The sequence below is a fragment of the Polistes fuscatus genome, unplaced genomic scaffold (genome assembly GCF_010416935.1).
Source record: "Polistes fuscatus isolate 324 unplaced genomic scaffold, CU_Pfus_HIC Scaffold27, whole genome shotgun sequence".
Taxonomy (NCBI): Eukaryota; Metazoa; Arthropoda; class Insecta; order Hymenoptera; family Vespidae; genus Polistes; species Polistes fuscatus.
The window spans coordinates 704,635-726,637 of record NW_025113104.1 but is presented as its reverse complement, the minus strand read 5'-3'; the positions used below and the strand labels follow the sequence as shown (position 1 = coordinate 726,637).

The window sequence follows — 22,003 nt, the reverse complement described above, 5'->3', positions numbered from 1 at the left end:
ATATTATGAAAAATCAAATATCAAATAAAACATAATTCTACGAGAAATGAGCCAAATGAGCCACTTTTACCTTAGCAAAAAAAAAAAATACATTAATTCTTCCAACCCTTTTTCTTCCGTTGATACTCCACAATTTCCATTTTGCTAGAATTTTTTTTTTCTTCCAGTTGGTTACGTTCTTTCCTCGTTGCTCTCCTGCTTGAAATTAGCCTTTTCGAGACTAAATAATTCAGGCCAGTAGTACCACTTGCTTCCAACTCGCGTCCAATTTACACGCTTGCACCTAAGTTTCTATTTCTCTCTCCTTCTCTCTCTCTCTCTCTCTCTCTCTCTCTCTCTCTCTCTCTCGTTATATCAGTAGCTCTATCTCTGGACGCCTGCTTTAATAATTTTCCTACGAGGATGCAATAGTAGCTCATAAAACTAGAATAACGTTTCCCCGCTCCTGCCGTAATTCCCACAACCCCTCATTTTCTTCCTCAACCTTCTGCCTCAACCTTCTGCCTCAACCTTCTGCTTTAACCATTTCTCTCTCTCTCCCTCTCTCTCTCTCCTCTCTCTCTCTCTCTCTCTCTCTCTCTCTCTTACTCTCTTTTGCTTTTCTCGAATATACACCACCTCAAACGACCCCAAACGACTCCAGTTCTCATTTTCTTAGATACATGCAAATTTCTCCGTCTTGTACTTCATCTTCTTTTTCTTCTTCTTATTTTTCTTCTTCTTCTTCTTCTTCTTGCATTAAATATATACGATTGTGTCTTAAACATTCGTCATAATTTCCTACGGAAATGTTTGCTTGGAGAATTATTGCTACTGCGTCAATATATTCCAGTGTTCATTAAATTTTTCATACTTCGATTACAAAACGAGATTCTTTCTTATTCTTGAATAATTCGAATCAATTTTATTATATATTATTTTATGTTCGTTATAAAAAGTAACATTTTATTGATTATAGAATGTCACCGATAAAAATCAATTTATTCAGATAGGATTACATCGCGTATTAAATAATATCAAACATTTAATGTTTTATATTTCGCAACTGTTTATCTATGGGATTTTAAATATTATGATATATTAACAAATGTATCACAAGGAAGTTGGATAATGTAAAAAAGAAATCAGAACGTTATGTTTTGATCTTGTTGAACGTTCTGTTTATTTTTGGGACTTCTTCAGCAACTATAAAATGTAAAATTACAATATAACCTCAAAAATACATATTGTATTATATTTTATTATTAAAACAAAAAAAAATATTGCATTTTATTATTAAAACTGAGTAATGTATGTCTTATTAATACATAAAAGACTCTGAAAATTGATCATCGAGGTAATTTTTAATATCTATTTATTAAATGTTTTGATGAATTGTGTATTTTTAAGGTTATGTAATATATTTTATAATTGTTGAAGAAGTCCCAATGAAGGGACGAAACGTTCAACAAGATCTGATTTCTTTTTTATCTTGTTCAACACTTCTCTGTGATACATTTATTAATAATTTTATTTTTTTTACGTGATAAATAACAAATTAAATTATGATATATATTTACGATATATTAATAAATCATTAAATATTATTATTTATGAGATATACGGAGATTTTGTATCATGCAGCAAATGTATGATTGTGATTTGTTTATGGAATTATTTATAAACACAAGTATAAAAACAAGTAAAAACGAGTATGATAATACAGATATCATTGTGAATTTATATTAGGGCTTACAAACTAGTGGCGCCTGTACTATCATTGGGCAGAGTGCCATTTACTGTCTCTTATGGTTAGTGGTATCATACTAACCCCTTCTTTTTTTTTCTTTAGGCACTAAGATTGCTGAGAGTGTCTTATTTGATCTCGACTCAGTTGGGGAGATTTGTCCCTTCGAATCTCTCCCTTATTTCTTTCACCTTAATAACTTTTTCATCCCCTTTTACTTTGATTTATTAAGTATACTTGATACTTCACTATTCGCATAATCAAATGTCAAATATTAATAGATTCGCAATTAATTCAATATACTGACAATGAAAAAAATATTTATTTGATACTATTCTTCTGTACCTTTTTTTCATTGGTAAATTATTTAACACTAGGATTGTCCAAGGAGGTTATTTTGACTGTTTTTTTTTTTAATTTCGTTTAGAAAAAAATGATATTTATACTGATTTTTTAAATTTTATATAACTTTTTATATAATTTTATTTATTAATATTTTATTTACCTCTGATATATGTATATATGCTGTACCTAAATTGCCCAAAAGTAATTACTTCGACAGCTTGAAAAAATTAATTTAATTAAATAAATGTTATTATTGTACATTTCTTGCTAATTTTATTTAGAAATCACAGAGAATATAACGTTTATATTTTCGAGAGGATATTCCTTTTTTCTTGCGATCTTTTTCATTTCATTGTCTTCCATTGTCAAACTGGATATGCAGGGACACAAAGGTGATGCGCGTACAGTTTCTTTCAGCGATAAGTATAAACGGAATAAAATATAAGTTCTACAGCAAACAAAAAATAGCACATTTTATTCTTATCTCTATGTAGTGATTCATTTTATATATTTTTGCCCCAAATTCATGAAAGGAATTTCTAATAGAAGTGATTTATTGATAAAACTAACCAACATTAACTGAAGATTACTCCGATATAGAATCAGATGCGATAAGTTTTGAATTATCATCTGAAAATGAAGCGGTTCACATTTAAAGTGAGGCATCTGAAATTGAAGATAGCGATAAAAAATTGGAACACTCATGATGAAAGTAAAAATATCGTCAATATCCTCAGGAAAAGATGTAGGATACGAATTATTTTAAACTCCGATGAAAAAAACTGAAAACACGTTTCAAGAAATCGAAATTTCTGCTGATAGTATTAGCTTATCAAAATTTGAAGAAGGTGGAAAAAGAAAGTACGATTTTGCCACAATGAAAAATCAAATAATTTTTGTGTGAAAAATGTAAAATGTATGTTTGCGGAAAATGTACGCAAAAAAGATTTCTTCATTTATATGTAAAAGAAAAAAAAGGTATAAATAATAATAATAATAATAATAATAATAATAATAAATAAAATTTTTTTTTGTTTTCTAAGTAAAGCAATTTCTTTTTTATAATAAAAAATAGTGTAAACGCTTATGCAGGTTCGTGCGCGTTGGCGCCTGCACTAGTGTGAGTGCGTGCGGATGTTTGATTAAGCATCGATATTCTTAAGATTAAATGTGAAGAACATAGGCTGTATGCGTTACCCATGGAGGGGGGCCGATGCTCCGTTGTTCGACGGAAAAGTATAAAAGGGCAGTCGGACAAGAGGAGTTAGTTCAGTTTGTCGGCTTTATGAAATCTTATGTTCTTATGTGCTAGGGAGTTTACAATAGCTTTAAAAATTGTTGCGTTAAAAATTTGTACAAGCTGAGGAATTTATTGAAACCGAATAATTCTTGACAGTGTTGACCATTTCATAGCGAGTGAGCTATAAAAATATCAAAAGGTTAGATTTCCACGAAAAGGTTACAATAGTCAAGAATTCCTTTGAAAACTTCTCCAACGGTTTTCTCGGTATTTTTACGGTCATCGCTTTCGAAATTCCATTCATTCCTGTTTCTAAGAATTTTGGAAAGTGTTAATTTTCCACTACAGCCCCTTCTTCAAGGTCATACCGATACCCTTTGGTGGGATAAGACTTATAAGTAGCGGATGAAAATTATTACAACTGAGTTAATAGATAAAGTGACATAGTACATCAATTAACACGTTGATTGCCGTGTAGATCACCGGTGACCTCAACACAATCAATAGTAAAAATACATAATTAAAATAAATACTGATACTGATAAATTTTTAAATAATACCATTGTTTTTACAAGAGTTTGGAGAAAATAATAATATTTAGAAACATGCAAACATAATTTTATAATTTCAAGAAAAATATGCATGTCATGTAACGATGTTTTTACTGTACGTAATTGCTTGATAAAAAAACAGTTTTTATCATTAGAACATTTCACTAAATACATCGCTAACTTCATCCTAAAATCGGGAATTCAAATATATTTTTCCAGTTATTTATTTGTATAAGACTAAAATTAAGGAAGATTTATCGACTAACTTCATGCTGTTAATTTCATGTTGCTGTGCGCGCGCATCGTAAATACCGACTAACTTCATCCTGTTAATTTCGTGTCGCTGTGCGCGCGCATCGCATAAATTCACTCTCATCATTTTTTATCCTAACGCGTCAAAAGAAATAATAACTTCAAAAATTTCAATAAAACATGCATCCCATAATAAAAAGTTCATGTAGGGGAGTGGCGGACAAATTATATGAAAAGCGCGCGGCAATCAAGATGTTAAATAGAGTAATCGTTACAGTTAAAAGTCATAGTTAGTTTATACAATTCAGTTGGTACAGTTAGATGATATTCAGTTGTAACAATTTAAAAGTTTAAAAATCCGACATTTTATATGCACCAATCTAATACATACCTACGTTCAAAAGAATATGATTCGTGAGAAAACTTTACAATGGGAAAATAGATTTGTGCAAAGCTTTTAAACAAAATTGAAAAACACCATTTCTATTTGTAAAGAAAGGGACGGTCAGAGAATTGCTTTCACGCTAGAGATTGCATAAAACACTTCCATCGATTGTTAAAAAAGAAAGAAAAAAGAAAAAACAAATATCAACAGGTTTTTTCTTTTATCTTTTTCTTTTTTTTTCATAACAATCGATCACTATATCTAACAAATATCATCCGGGATAATATACCTATGCATATAAAAAAAAAAAAAATAACGAATAATAATTAGAAAAAAAAAAAGGAAAGATATGATTTACTCAGAAATTTCTTTTTTTTTTGTAATTTTTTTTCCTATACACACGTGAACAAGTTGGACTGAGATCTATATATTCATGTGAATCGGATCCTTGGATTACTCGAAGAATGATGGAAGAGGGATTAACAAGATCTGTGTGAAAAGAGACTCAAGTGCTCAGCACTACCAGCGTTTCTCAATCGTTTTGTGGTTCGGTCCAATAAATTTCTTCGTAATGGTGTACTGCTGTGGCTTAAGTATTTATAATGTACAGGAAACTCTTGTTAAATACAGTTTTTTGCTTTTACGTGAATCGCGATTTATGGATGATAGAAAAATGTTGTGAGATGAGATGGTTTCGGTTTTTGGTTTGTAAAATATTTATGAGAACCGAAAAAAAATATTATTATCTTTATGGATATAGCAGTTTCGATATTTTTTTTTTTCTTTTATTGGCTTTGATATCTTTTCTAATATTCGAATACTCAACAAAATATAAAGGTTTGTTTTTTTTTTTTTTTACTTTTGTTAATTTTTTAGAAGTTAATTCTGCTTTCTTTCTTTTTTTTTATTTTATTTTTTTCATATTTTTTTTGTCTTTTGTTAGCTTTGATATTTTTTCTAATATTTTAATACTCAACAAAATATAAAGGTTTGTTTTTTTTTTTACTTTTGTTAATTTTTTAGAAGTTAATTCTGTTTTCTTTCTTTTTTTTTTTTCTTTTTTTTTTCATTACTTTGTTTCGTTTCAATATTTTTTTTGTCTTTTGTTATATTTGATATTTTTTCTAATATTCGAATACTCAACAAAATATAAAGGTTTGTTAATTTTTTAGAAGTTAATTCTGTTTTTTCTTTTCTTTTCTTTGTTTTATTTTTTCATTACTTTGTTTCGTATAAGACATCAGTTTTGTAGGAATCTAATCACCGTGTCATACGAGAATTATTCGTACAATTTATAATCATTTGTTAAACCGAAGTCACTGTATATTATTTTAAAGAAATTGCTGTTTCTTGCGGTATTCTCGTAAACTCGCAAGAACATTACACGAGAACTTTTCCGGTAATTTCTCCAAAGTTCATTACTTTCCTCACTTTGACGTGAGATAAGAGCAATCATTATACTCTATGGTTCATTTAAAATTTAACAAGGTGACTGTTATTGAACTATGACTCTCATAGGTTGAGAAACTCTGCTTTATCCTGTAAAAAATGTTTGTCATTATCTGTCTCTGGTTTTGTATTTAAGAACAGTTCAAACTAGATTACATTTTGATCTTATCATCGTCAGATAATGAAACTGATAAGTAGCAGGCTTTTTCTTTGTTTGCTAATTAAACTAACTAATGGTAACCTTAATATTTGATATATTTTAACACCTAATGTTCTGTTGGGTATTCGAATATTAAAAAATATACCAAAGCCAATAAAAAATATTCATTTGATTAGCTTGTACAGTAATACAATTAATTACACTAATTATCATGAATTATAGCGTTCATTTTAACACTATTATTTACTGATTAATAATTGTCTGTTATTTATTCGAATTATTTTTTTTATAGTTTCATTATTTTAAAAAAAAATGCTTTATCTCAATCTTGAAAATATGCAGTTAACACAGTGCGGTTATTCGAATAAAAAATAGCTAGGTATTTTTACAGATATACTGGGATGATTTATTAAAATTCTATCATTAACTTAATTGTTTTTTTTTCTCTTTTTATTATTTGTGGTTTTAAGAGACATTTAAAACAATTTTATGATGATAGGAAATTGGGATTCGATTTTTATGGCTAGACCAATTTTAAATTTGGAATTAAAATTATGCATTTAATGTTTTTTCTTTAATTTAATTTCATAATAATTATTATATGATAAATATTATTTCGATATTACTTAAAAATTACTTTATTCGATCATATTTAAAGTTAAAGGAATTTTAAACGATTATATAAATTGTCAAATTTGATAAATTTAATTTCTCAGCAATGTATTTCTCGCGCGGTTATGCGATAATTAGCATCTATTGGCATTTTATTTCTGATGCGATGGAAAAAAAGTTCAATCATTTTTCCTCAATACATTTTGAATTATTAAAAAAAGAAATTAGTTTTTACACGCAAATTATTCCCACGATATAATATTTGCATTAAAACGCAAGTAGAAATAAAAACGATAAAGATGATTGAATATAAAAAAAAAATTTTCAGAAATTTCAATCAAATTCATTAGCACAGATATATATCCCGAAGCAATCAAATTAAATGCGCGATAAGTACGTTTAAATTTCAATAACAGTCTCCTCATTTCGACTTCTTTGTGTTGAAAGTAAGAAAATGAGAGAGTAAGATGAAATAAGGGTACAGATATAGAACTAGGGAAAAGTTTCAAGGGAAGGTTTTGATCTTTCGGAAAGTGGTGCGACTAAAATCGGATTCGATATTATATTATCCTTCTGGTTGGATAATTAAATTGGGAATAGCTTGATATATTCTCCCAAAGTAATTAAATCTTCTGTTTAAGATTAAACGTGCCTGCCACGCGTATATATTCACTTAAAATTCCTGGAATGCACTACCGTCTGACTACTTTGTCATTTATTCTTGTTTTTTTTTTATTCTTTAAAAGGACTGTTACTATAATAATAATATATACCTATATTATAGTATAATAGTATATAATTAATATATTATAATATTATACATATTATAAAAATATTATATAATATATTTTAATATTAATATGTTGTAAAAATATTATATAATATATTATAATATTAATATATTGTAAAAATATTATATAATATATTATAACAGTAATATATTATAAAAATATAATAAATTAATAACTATATATTATAGTAATAGGGAGGACTGTTACTATAATACTAGTATGTACTTATACTCATAGCGAAAACTGTTAAACATCTTTGTAATTAAAATGAAGCATTTATTTTCTATCTTTTTCCTCTACTTTTCCTATTACAACTATCTGTCTTTCAATGATAGTGATAACGATGATAATGATGATGTTGATAATAATGATGTCGCGTGATTAAATTTGACATCATCTACAATATGTTGCTGCTTAAGCAGCCAAACATTCTATTGTAACAGTGTTAGGTTATATAAAACCTGGCACGAGCAGCTGTTCTGACTGATCTATTGTGGTAATTAAATCAGGAATAGAGTAAAGAATTAGCGTGTTAGTCAATTGGTCGCCATTTTGTTTTCTGTCTCTCCCTCTCTCTCTCTCTCTCTCTCTATTTTTCTTTCTCGTTCCGTTTTTCGTTTGTTTCCTTTTATTAAATATGCAAAATGGCGGCTGGTAGCTTGAAATCGTAGAGGAGTACTGATCTTTTGGAAAATGAATATTAATATTGAAAATGCACGGTGCATAAGTGATTGGATAGAATGTCAAAATTGTAGTAAAAATGAATTAAATATTAAATGTTAAGAGATATTATTTAGTTTTTGATAAAATTAAGTTGATTAATATCATTTAAAATTAATTAAAAATAAAATACAAACAGACACACACACGCGCGCGTTCTTATTATTTTATTTCGAACGAAACCTGCATATAAACTCAACAAAGGATTATATTGCACGACTGATAATATGAAATTACGTTAATAACTCACATTTTATTATGACGTACGTATGGTGGCTTATATTGCAATATTACACTTTAGTAAATATAATGTTGCTAGAATTCTTCGTTCTTTTAAGTATTATTTTAACTCCTAAGTTTATTATTTATCGTATAAAATATAAGATTGTTGATTATCAAATAAAATATTATTGGCAAATATAAATAATTTTAATAAATATATATATAGTTAAAATTAATATTTTTAAATTAAATAAAATAAAAGATTGTTGATAATAAAATTAAATATTATTGGCAAATATAAATAATTTTAATAAATAGTTATATATATATAAAATAAATGTGTTTTTAAATTAAATAAAATAAAAAATTGTTGATAATAAAATGAAATATTATTGCCAAATATATAAATAATTTTAATAAATAGTTATATATATTTATAAATGTTTTTAATTTTTTCAAAAACATTTTTAGTTCGTCATAATTATCAACGCGTATGAATATTTGTAAATCGGCATAAATTTTCTTGGAAATCTAATAAATCATATCGTTAGTAGTATGACTTCTTTTGAACGTGTATTAACAAAACAATAAGATGAAGTGAAAAGTTTGAATCGGAGATTATTTATTAATGTGGGTTTTTGTGTTGTGAATACTTCTTTTGTGAAATTTCGTCGAATACTTTCTTTCACACACACACATACAAACAAACACACAGACACACCCACACATCCCGTGTTGCTTTTATAAAATCTCGGATATAACGAGTTTCACGTTGAAAGATTTTTCATTCGGTCTTTTGTACCGGTGTTGCTGCTCTTCGTTGAGCTTGGATCGCTGAACTTTTTCATTCTCCCCCTACTCCTACTCCTCCCACTAGTTTTTGTCCTACACCCCTGTTTTTCTAACGATCCTCAATGTAATCATTTTCACGTAATTCTTTTTCCAGCCGACGAAGCTTAACGTTTACAAGAACGACGCCGAAAGCTGGGACTACACAACACCTACGTTGGGTGAGTACATTTTTATTTATATTTTCATTTATATTCTTATTTTTATTTTTATTTTTATTTGTATTTCTTAGCGTTATTATTAATATTATTTTTTTCGTTTATTATTATTATTACTATTATCATTATTATCATTTTTATTATTATTTTCATTACTATTATTATTATATTATTAGTATTAATAGTAGTAGTAGTATTATTATTATTATTATTATAATTACTATTATTATTATTATTATTACTGTTACTAGTACTATTCAGATTGCTCGGAAAGTTTGTAATTATGTATTATATATTAAATATATTTATTCGCATATTTAAAAATATATAATTTATGCAAAATTTTAAATCATATATATATTTTTAAATACAAATATCGAAATATACACGTAGCCTCGTCTTTCGAATATTTTCTTTTTATCAAAATCGATTAATACGAACTTACCGGGCAATTGAGAAATTGATTATGATTATACTATTATTTTCTTTATTATCTTTTTCTAAACCATTATTTGTTTAACATCAACCATCCATGTGTAGTTTCTTTTCTTCTTTTGATTATCTTCTTTATGAAAAATATTTTGTTTCATTGATCGTTATTACGCGTCTTTTATATTCTTCGATTCGACGAAATTCTTCAATTCGGCGTGTTCTCTTGTATTCCCGTGAAAATAAATCAAAATGGCGGCGGGTGCTCGTTTCATTCCCTCGTAGCAGCGCAGCGCAGTGCAGAAGGAAAAAAAAACAAAATCGGAGGGAATTTTCTTCGCAATTTTTGTTGTCGGTTTTGTTTTTCTTTTTTAATATTCATTTCGCGTGAATAGGGCAAGAGTTTTGTTCCCTTTAAGCAAGCAAGCTCGTGTTTCTCTCTCGAATCTATTCGCGAATCGATTTCGAATACACAACAGGGCGGATACACAGCAGACGAACGATGAAATATTGCTGGTGGCCCTTCTTGCGTTGCTGCATTCGTGAAGTAGTTCTTCTAACGTTCTTTTATTTTGTTTTCTCTCTTTTTCTCTCTCCCTCTCTCTTTCTTTTAACAGCAAGAGATAGCCGGTTCTTGAAACTCCGCTTTTTCTTCGTCCAAGAAATCAACGTGACCCTCAATTGGATTTTAAAATAGTCCTGTCCAATTTTGGTAAATCTGATCCGAGATTAAATATTTTATTCTATTTGATAGAAGGTTTTAATAACAAATTTATGATATCAAATATTTTCATTTCGTTTATAATTTTATAATATTAAGAGTGCAAGAAATTTGCATGATTTTGATCTGATATTAATTTTACGAATAAAACAATTATAAAAGCTTTTATGTCGTTTCGGTTAATGAAACTTCAATGCAAACAAAATTTCGTACAACGATACGAGTGATTCACGTGGTTTTTTATTTTTTTGTGTTTAAAATAAAATTAAGTTTGATTGATAAAATATTGGCTCAGAAGTTTTCAACCATTTTATTAAATAAATTCAATGTTTCTTCTGTAATCTTTCGAGGATTCCATAATCAAGTTAAAATATTTATTTATACAAAAATCATTTATAAATAATTAATACAATTAATCAAGGGTTTCTTTCTAGAGAAATCACAAATTGAAGTACAGTCAACTGAAAGAGTATTTGAAATTAGTCAATGATTTTATAGATTAAAAAAAGAAAATTATTTATTCCAGTGAAAATAATAATGCATTTTTGTCAAACGAAAAGGTGTAAGAAAAATTTCGTTTTATTTTAAAAAGAGACAAAAATTATATTTTTACTTATTCCTCATTCGTGGAACGTTTTTAAGGTTGAAACAAGATAAACTTGATTTTTTGTTTAAACCTACAATATTTGCAACTTTTGTTTAAAACAGTTTTCTTTTTATTTATCATAGTTCCCACTTTTTGCGATATTTGCAATAAAATTATTTGGATAGAAAAATTGAGAATAGGTAGAAATGATAAATGATACGCACTTCCCACATCCTACTCGGCACTCGCCACTCGCCACACCCACACGTTACCATACGCAGCATATTTTTTCTTTTTTTTTTTTTTTTTTTTTTTTTTTGAAAAATATTACACAATGGACTGCCCCGTATAAAACAGGAATTCTTACAGCATGAATTCGTATAACGCGCAAAAGATATTACGATTTCTGTTTTCATATATTGCGATTCTTCCTACAAAGCATTATGTAATAAAATATAGGAATTTCTGGATTTAAATTTAAAAATTAAATGTGCTTTATTTGAACATTAAATTCTTATCTTCGTCGCTAGAAATTTCTTTTTATTTTCATAATTCTTCTTTATTTTATATATTTTTCATCATTATACTTTTTCATGAATAATAATTTACAAAAAAAAAAAACATGAAGAATTATTTCAACATTTATTTCTGATATCATACGTGTGGGTGGGATTGAAAAAAATTCTTGAAATCTAACAGAAAGAAATTTTTCCTTTTTTTTTTTTTCTTATATTATTAAATATATATTTTATATAAATGGATAATTTGAATATAATTAATTAAATATATAATAATATTAAAATTTAAATATATATTTTATATATATTTAAAAATATTGATTGCCTTTAAAAAATTAATGATGTCAATGTGACGTTTCCTGAGTGAAAGAGCAATCTTCAGGTCTTCTGGAATTCCGTATCTTATTTAGAAAAAAATTTTATTTCTCGGTCAAACCTGATAATGTGTCAATACCAGCTGATATACTATCGAACGTTAGAGTACAAAAATTCGAAAATTGTATATATCAAGAAGCGTAATATAAATAAGCACCATATCTGATAAATTATTACCCCATGTTTTGCTTTATGTATACAAAAACCAACGGGAACCTTTAATCCTAAAATTAAAAAGAACAGTTGATAAATTAACAATTGATTATAATAATATATTGTTATCGTAAGTTCAAAATCAAAACATTTTTACAAATAGTTTTACTTACACATTTTTACTGATTGAATATTTTTTACTGATAATGAATTCTTTTAGGGAGAGGAAAATCTTCTGTATTAATCAATTTTTACATTTTCGAATAATGTGTGCACATGTACATGTACAATATCATAAAAAAAAAAAATTAATTTATATTATTTATGTTATTTGTTCACTTGTATAAGTGTAAGGGTGATTATATCATTGATTAAAAATTTATTTATTTGAATTTAAATAAAAAAAGAAGATATTACTTTTCGGTTCCCACAATATATATATTAAATCGTTTTTTTCGGTCTCATCACAAAGCAATTATTATTTATAAAAATTCTTTTAATATTAGAGGGGATGTTAAAAACTATAGCATTAAGAATAATTTTTATTTTCAACGAAGAATATGAGATATATGGAAAAAAGCAAGCAAGCAAGCAAACTTTGAGAACGTTCACGTTTTATCTAAAATCGATTGCTGTATACATATATCTATGCCTGTACCTATGTACATTGAAACTTTGAGTTCATTCCAGTCCAGTGCTGTCCAACCGGTGGCTCTCATCAAATCTCTTCTTGTGTTCCCGAATAAAAAAAGCTTTTATTAGAAAGGATTTTGGACTTTTAGTTTTCTAGTCGGATAAAGTATAAAAGAAACTATTTTCACGATTTAGGTAACCGGAGTGTCCAGAATTTATCTGCGGATTTGTTCTTTCTTTCTTTGAGATTAAAGAGATAGGAGAATCATAATTGACTATAGAGAGATAGAAATGTTCACATTTATTTTATCCTAACTAAAAAACATCAATTTTTGTTTCCAAAAAACCACGGGGATAGTCAGTTAACGTTAGTCTACTTTCATGCAATTGTTTAAACTAAAATACATGTTGTTTAAATTAATATTGTATTATATATAAATATAACGTTAACATTAAATTTACCACACACGTTCTAATTAAACGAAATTACGATAAAATGTATATTATTCATTTCTCTAAATAAAAGAAAAATATATTGTTTATTATCTAATTGGTTAAAATCTTATTTTCAACATGCTATATCAATAATTTCTTTTCTTGATTGCTTACGGTAGGAATTAAATGTACAGGGAATGTTGGTGTGTGGGTTTAGTGTTAAGATAAGAAAAGTATGATCTTAAATTCTATTTACTATATAATTTGAAATATTATTTGTATTATATATATATATATATATATATATATATTATTTATAATAATTTTATTATATTATATAAATATATTATATATATTTAATTATATATTATATTAATTAAATATAATTATATAAATATATATATAATATTTATATTTATATAATATAATTTGAAATATAAATATTATATCGATATATGATATGTATATTCCAAAAAAAGTTATAATAAAATTTCAGTTGCTGATAAAGTCCCATTAAAAGAGACGAAACGTTCAATAAAATCGAAATAACGTTCAAAAACATTTTTAACCCGTCCAACTTTCCTACGACACTTGGTTTAATAATTTTATTTTTTGGACACGATAAATACCTAATTATATATTTATTATGATTATATTATTTTCACTATATATATGTATATATCCTACGGAAAGTTATATAAACAACAATTAATAAAAGTAATTTGACCGACTTTGATAGGGGAGAATGAGTCAGTCAAACGTTGGGTTTCGAAGAGAACGGTACGTCGAATTTATACTCCGTGCTTTTAAACAACAATATTCTTTGTTCTTTTTTTATTAATTAACAATCATTTAAGTTACGTTTAATAATCTAATATATCTACTTTACTAATATTTAGGATTGTTTAAACTAACACAAATAAATTTTTTGTTAACGTTTCTACTCAATGTCAGTTGGTGATTTCGAATTAAAAATTTCCATCTAATTAAAATATCAAATCAAAATTGTTTAATATTTGAAATATATTAATATATAGGTAATTTTTAAACAAAAATGTATTTTTTATTATTCTTACTTTAATGTGTATTAAACTGTGCATATTAAACGTGTAGCATCAAAACTTTACACCAACAAAACGTACGATTTTTAAGATACGTGCGTGTTCTGTACATAATTTTCGTATTTGTTTAAGGGGTTATACGCAGTTGCGAGGCTCGAAAAAGACGTATTTTCATGAATTTTTTCTAGAAACAGTTTTTATTTCTCAAAAAAAATTGTTGGTAATTCAAATAGAGTGAACTTTTGAGAATACAATAGCGCGTCGATTCTGTAAAAATATTAATCTGCACTGCTCCTGTAGATGATTTCCTGAACGTCCTCTAAAAAAAGACGTTTGGCGGTGATCTCCATTTTGGCGGTTTGGATTATCCGAAATTAAAAAATATGGTGGATTCTTTTAAAGGATAGATTAATGCAGGTATTAAAACCAAGGAATAATAAAAATTTTGATTTTTGACAAAATGGCGTCTATTTGAAAAAAAGTTGTTGTTTTTGACTAAAATTTTCGCTCTAAATTGTTACAAAAAAATAGTAATAAATTTTTTTAAAAATTATTCCTTATACTTAATACCTGAGGAATATATCTAAGAAGATTGTGTAAAAATTTGAAACCGATCGGTTAAGCCGTTTTTGCAAAATCGAGATCACCGACTTTGAAAATACCGTTTTGAGAAAAACGCGTTTAAAGTTTCAAAGAGACGTTTACACATAGTTAAAAATTTTTGTTTGCAGCTTACATGAAGTGAAGAATATTTGTCGGATCGATTTGAAATTTTCATAGAATATACTTAAATATATGTACATTCCGAAAATGCAAAAAAAAAAATCGATTTTTTGAAAATCCTAACTGCGTATAACTCCTTAATTCATTTGTCATATACTAATGTATTTAATTGTAAATTTTCTTCATTCTAAACATACTTATATAAATAATTTTCAAGAAAAAAATGTATCAAGCGTAACAATGTACGGTATTAAGGGAACACTTACTCTAAACTATTTTTATTTTCTCGAATAACACGTGTGTAACCATTCGTAAACTGTAATATCTCGACTATGCAAATAACTATCTTCGGAATATTTTTTTTTTATATGTACATGTGTATATGTAAATGTGATATGGATTTATATAGGCACGTAAAGATGACAGTTCACGATAGTCGATAATTTTATTGATACAATGGTATAGACATATATACAGATATACATATGCATATGTATACTTTTCTATACACATATACACATATATAATTAAGTAAGCAAACGGAAGAGAATTTTTCCTAAATGATAAGGTAGTACGCTTATGGAACCATAAAAGGGGGATTGAAATTCATCGTTTGATATCGAATCGACCTGAATTCATTTCGTTTCTTTTCTTTTATCGCAATCAAACCGATCAATGCGACGTGTCGTCCCTGTACGATGATTTCCCGCCATTTTTTTGTTTTTTTTTTGTTTCTTGTACGTCGAAATAAAATGGAAAACGAGAAGTGGGGAGTTCATTGAGCTTGAAAATATTATGCCGGGAGTAATACTTAAATTTATTTTCTGATATATTTCTATTTATTTTTGTTTTATGAATTTTAGGATTATATTTCTGTTTTTAGTTATTTTATTCAATTATTAGTTCTCGATCGATCGCTAATGGCAAACAACGTGGGCACGGTTAGTTAAATGAATGGGTGACTCATTCGAAAAAAATAAAAACTGTAGGTTGTTGACTCCAGATAAACGGTAAAGAGTTGCGATCTTTTTGGTAGTATGGTGGTAGTATGGTGATAGAAAATAAATACGAGAAATTGTTAACACGTGACAAATGACTGAAACCCATAAAAAGGAGAGTAAAAAACTACTTTTTACACAAATATTTTTCTAATATTTTTTTTTATTATATTATTATATTTTAAAGAATATATATGTTTTTATTTTATATTTATTATTATATTTTAATTTTATTTTATATTTTATTTATTTTATTATATATTATATTTTTAACGAAAATTATTATTACATTTTATTAATTACTTTATTTATTATTATTTTTTATTATTATATTTTAAAGGAACGTATTCAATGATTGAAAGAATTTTTCTCAAGTTAATTTTTGAACAGAACTTACATACGTATTTCTTTTTTTTTAAATGGAATTATAAGATGTTTTTATGTGAATTGATTTCTCGTATTATCTTCAATAAAAAAAGTATAAGATTGCAAAACGTTAAAGGATGATAAGTTCGTAAGAAATATTTAAAAACATCTATAACAGGTTATATTTCTTTTTTTTTTTTTAACAATAATTCAACACGTTGACTGCCGAGTGCATTTTACGTGATTCGTTCATAGATGAATTTTTTATTACGCGATGCATATTAAGTTGAAATACTATTTACAGCAAATGAGGTGAGTTGTATAATGGTGTTTAATGCATTTTTCATGACAGGGGTGGTCGTGATTCCCAAGTGACCGTTTTTGGGATTATCAGTTGTTTCAAACTGTCCAAAAATGATAGTAAATTATAATTTATGGAAATCTATAGTTGATTTATGTGAATAAATGCCATTACATTTGTCCCTTAATTTAGTTTAAATATGCAGGAAATATTTTTTTCATACAATGTATATTTTACGAGTTATTTTAAAACGTCACGTTTCGTAATTCACCCTGTATATTGAAAATAAAAAATGCTTGGATTTGTTTTGGAGTGGACAAAGTTATAGTAATTGGATTGTGTACTATATTATAATATGTTAATATGCAGCTGACAAGATTCGTATTACATGAAAAAGTATTCAGTCCCTCACGTGAAGTCAAAGGGTTAACAAAAAATGTCAGATGAAAAAGATGAATAGCTCCAGATAGATTACGTATTCACGATTATATTTTTTATCTCAACTGCAATAATGCATGTGCACGTGCATATGAGACCAAAAAATGATTGTGAATATGTAATGTATTTTGAACTCATAAATCTTTTATCTCTGACAATATTTTCTAATTTCAATCAAAAGAAAGACAATATGTTTGTCGCAATTGCGCGAATAATGAAATATTTTACCAAAATATCTCGCGAACTAATTACTTGTTGACATTTTTCTGTAATACTTTATTATTATTTTTATTATTATTTATTTATTTATTTAGAATGACCATAAAAATAAATTTACAGAACAACAAAAATTGCAAATACCAATCTTTTAAATAACAAACAAAATGTATTTAAAAAATACTATCTTTGAAATTCTTGTAAAAGAATTTACCTTTTGGGATTTTTTTCATCGTTCAATGTGTCATTTGAAAATGTATTATTATTTTATTTACATTAATTTTTATAAATAAATAAAAATAAAAAATATTTCTGATAATAAAATTAGTTTAGTATATTCTGTGTATATTTGTATATGGAAATTTTTTTATTTATTTATAATAATTTTTTTTTTATTTACTTAATTGGGACATTTCAATGAAATAACAAGATATGTAATAGTAAAATTATTTAAAACATAATGCAAAGTGAATTTCGTGCTGAAGTAATAAAATAAAAACTTTTTTCTTTTATTATTCATCTTTTCTAAATGACTATTATAAAACGTCTATGTTCATTATCATCATCGTAATCATTACCTTTACTATAATTATTTCTTTTCTTCGAAAATTTCTCTTTATACTGACATCTTAAATCTACAAAACGATCGTAATATATTTTTTATTAGTTTTCTATCCTTCAAACTTGCCAAGGTCACTTCGCGCAGTTTCTTATACGAAACTTCGAAACTTCTTTTCCAATAGATTTAATAAGCTTTAAGAAATTTATTTTCTACGTCTGTTTGCTATCAGACAAAATATTAGAAAATCGAGTATCAGGTGATTTAATTTATAATAACGTCATTGGAGGTGTGTCCTTGGACAAATTTCACTAAATAAAAAAATAAAGAAAAATAAAAAAGAAACGTTATAATAATTATTTATAACAATATAATTAGAGTAATTGTAGTTCAGACTTTAAAGTGAATACAATAAACTAAAATTAAATTTTAAATACGGTAATTATAGATGACCAAATTTGTAATCTTGTGTTTAGAATGCGTGTTACAAGGGGTTGAACAAAAATTAAAAATATACAAAAAAAAAATATTAATAAATAAATAAAATCATTAAAAATTTTTTCTTGAAAAAAGAAAAAAAGAAAAAAAAAATACGAAACGTTCGGAAAAAATATGACTTCGTCGATTTATCTCAACGGTTTGAAATGTTTGTTGCACGTCGGTATAATCCTTCAGGTATAAATCTTGATGAGAAACGAGGAACGATGAAAAATAAAAAAAAATAAAAAAAAGAAGACCTCCAGGGAAAAAGGCAAGAAAAAAGAGAATAAATTCTCTATTGATCGTTGAATATCAGTTACTAGTACTCGGTTTTTTATTTTGTGAAATATTAAATCTACTGAAAAGTTATCCTCCCTCGGTGTACAATAAATTTTTAACACTTTAACTACCGAGGGTATTTTACGTGCATGACGGCGCTTACATGAATTTTTTGTTATGCGATGCACGCTATGTTGAAAGATTTTTAACAGCAGATGAGGCGAGTTGAATAATAGCATTTAATGCGTTATTTATGGTGAGGTCACCGGTGACCCCCGAGACGCTGTAGACCATTTTTGCGATTATCAGTTGTTTCAAACTATTCAACAATACTGGAACACTGGAACACCTCATAGATAGATGCCAGAAAGTAAAGAGAACAGAATTGAAGGAAGAGGAGATACTAGAGGATAAAAAGAACGAAAGAGGGGTAGAAAGATGGTTAAGGTATGTTGACAAACAGAAGAGGAAGGCTAGTAAAGAGCAAAACCAAAGAGTATGAATTAGAGGGAGTAGGATAAGCGAAAGTGCAATAAGTACTGAAATAAAGATGAATGTGAGTTAAAAACAAACTGTAAACCAAGTCACTCCACATGACTGTAAAGTTTTTGGTATATTAAAAGAGCTTTGGTATATTAGTAGTATACTTTGAGGGTGTTATCGTAGTAAAATATTTTGTCCTAAGGCTTAGCCAATTTTGAGAAAAAAGTTTGTAAGTTTTGATTTTTGTTGTATACACATTTGTATTATCTTAAATTCAACCGTCTATCAAGTGGCGCGTTAGCGTAAGTAGTAGCGTTCTCGCTTCTCCTGCAACTAGTTAGTGTTCGATCCTTCACGGGGGAAGTTTTTTTTAATAATTTTTTTCTCTCTGTTTTCAAATTTGTTTTTCGTATTTCTTAATTTTTAAATATATACTGGAAAGAGAAAATTATTTATTAGAAAAAAATTAGAAATAATAAATTTTTTAACATCTTACGCAAATAATAAAAGAAAATTTAATCCTTGAATTACAGTTAACATTTTATTTTTTAACAGGTATATGAAAATAGATAAATGAAGATTTAGCTCTCGTGAAGATTGTATCAAGATACAATCAATAGTCTATGAATTGTCATCAAAAATTTTTTATAAAATGATTCGATATGCATGGTACGCTTCGAAATTATTAAAACCAAATGAAAGAGAAATATTTTTAAACGTTAATCAGGTTTGTTTTTCAACAAATCTTTAAAAAAATCGTTGCTTATGTAATAAGTCATCTTTTATTAATTTATTGTTTTGAATGCTTTTACGATAACTATCACTCTGGAACCTGCGTTTAATAAATAATAATAAATGTACAATAAATGTTAAAACTCATAGATATAAAAAATTTATACATGAAATTATTAATGATTAGAATATATACGATTGTTATTTGTTAGTATATTGAAGACTTATCTATTTTCATACCCCACGGCAGTTAACGTGTTAATATACACTTTTTATAATTTGTATATTAATATTTTATTATTAATTAATATCTATATTAATAATTATTTTTTTTTAATGTAACCAGATTTAAAAAATTATTTTTTTTTTTATCCTTTTGCTACTTCGGGCGACTATAATCACTTTTCATAAAAAAAATAGATTAATAGGAACTATGAATAAAACGTATATGGTTATCAGTACCATTCACTCTCAACGCAAAACTTTGAAGCAATATAAAAAATATTTTGTTCATTCAATTGATATGTGCATTTTGAACGATTATTGCTTATTCGTGTTAAAAACTGGCAAAGTTTCGTTAATTCATCAACTTTTAAATCATTATCAATCAAACCATAAGAATAACATAAATAAATCAGGACACATGAATCAACTGTGTTTTAATGAAAGACATTTCCCCTCACTATATACAAATGAAAAGACAAAACGAAAAAAACCCATTGCGAAAGTGCATCTTATGTTCAGAAAATGACAAGAGGAGCAAATTTACGATGTTGTCTTCTGTACAATATTATACCATGCTTTGGAAAATATCACACGCAATTCTATTATGAAAAACCATTATAATCTCATACAATTCTATTATATTACATTTTATCTCTTTATATTATTATCTCTTTCGTTAGAATAAGCGCTATAATATCTGTGGTCATAAAGTTTGAGGATTTTAATCGAATGTTTTGGCTAATTACCACGACCTTTTCTGATTCCATTATTTGTATTTTTCAAGAAATTTGGGTATACATTTTATATTATTGTACTGTGTAATGTTATTTGTTCTCAAACTGTAATTAAAAGTTAAAAAGTTGTATGTTAAGGCCTGTATATAAATAATATCCCGTTTTGAGAAAAGTTTTTTCCTTCGAAATTACCGTCAAAGAAGTTGGGTTTGTCACTACAATTATTTATATATTTTATTTGGTTAATATAATTTCAATTTGATTTTTTAAGACAAAATTTAATATATTATTTTCTTGTTGCTTTTTCTTATCGCCAACACGTGTGCCAACGACACGATGCTGATATAAATTATAAATTAATATTAATGTTAATAATTAATACCTATATTATTATTTTTTGCTATTTATTTTTCTAATTGTAACTTTACTATTTTAAATTCATTTTTAAAATTAGTTTCTCAAGATTAAAATATCGACAGAACTTATATCGTGTCTTTATTACTTTTCCTTCTACGGGTTTTAAATTACTTTTCTACGAAACCTTCTTACACATAACCTACTTTTATTAATTTCAAGAAAAACGAGTTACACGAAAATTAATATTTAATAAATAACAAAATAATTTATATATCAAGTTTACGAATAAACAAAAAATTATAATTAATAAAAACAATTTTTACAACATAATAAGTTCCATAATTTTCTGACATATATGACAGTGTAAGTCACTGTATTCACACACTTTAATATCTTTTGTAGCTGATTTCGATGTACATGCATATGCATATTTCTTTTGTCACTTTAAATTAAAATTATTAATTGTTATAATTTAAAATGATAAAAATAATCTTAAAAATTGCTAAAAAATCAACATTATTTATCTCATTTGTAAAATTTTATGTTGTTTTGTGTTTAATTTCAATTCTCCGAAATTATAAGTGAATATTAATAATATTTGAATGCATTGAATAGTTTAATACTATATTAAATCAACGTATTATACTATTCTAATAAAATATAAAATAAAAAACAGAATAAAACATCAAATAATAAAATTAATAATAATAAATACCTGTAATTGGGTGAGATTCTCTTCCT

The 22,003-nt window shown here is 26.5% G+C and overlaps 1 protein-coding gene and 1 long non-coding RNA gene across 4 annotated transcripts in view; one reads left to right on the top strand and one right to left on the bottom strand.

The window, feature by feature from the left end:
- The window catches only part of LOC122518946 (heterogeneous nuclear ribonucleoprotein L), a 185,616-nt gene that overhangs the window by 89,371 nt on the left and 74,242 nt on the right, over positions 1–22,003 (top strand). For all 3 annotated transcript variants that reach the window (XM_043638085.1, XM_043638087.1, XM_043638084.1), the window contains exon 6: positions 9,400–9,463. In XM_043638085.1, coding sequence (XP_043494020.1) covers positions 9,400–9,463 — 64 coding nt within the window. The remainder of the gene's footprint in view (positions 1–9,399; positions 9,464–22,003) is intronic.
- LOC122518947 overlaps positions 1–22,003 on the bottom strand; it is a 61,039-nt gene that overhangs the window by 36,514 nt on the left and 2,522 nt on the right. The gene's annotated exons all lie outside the window — the stretch shown is intronic.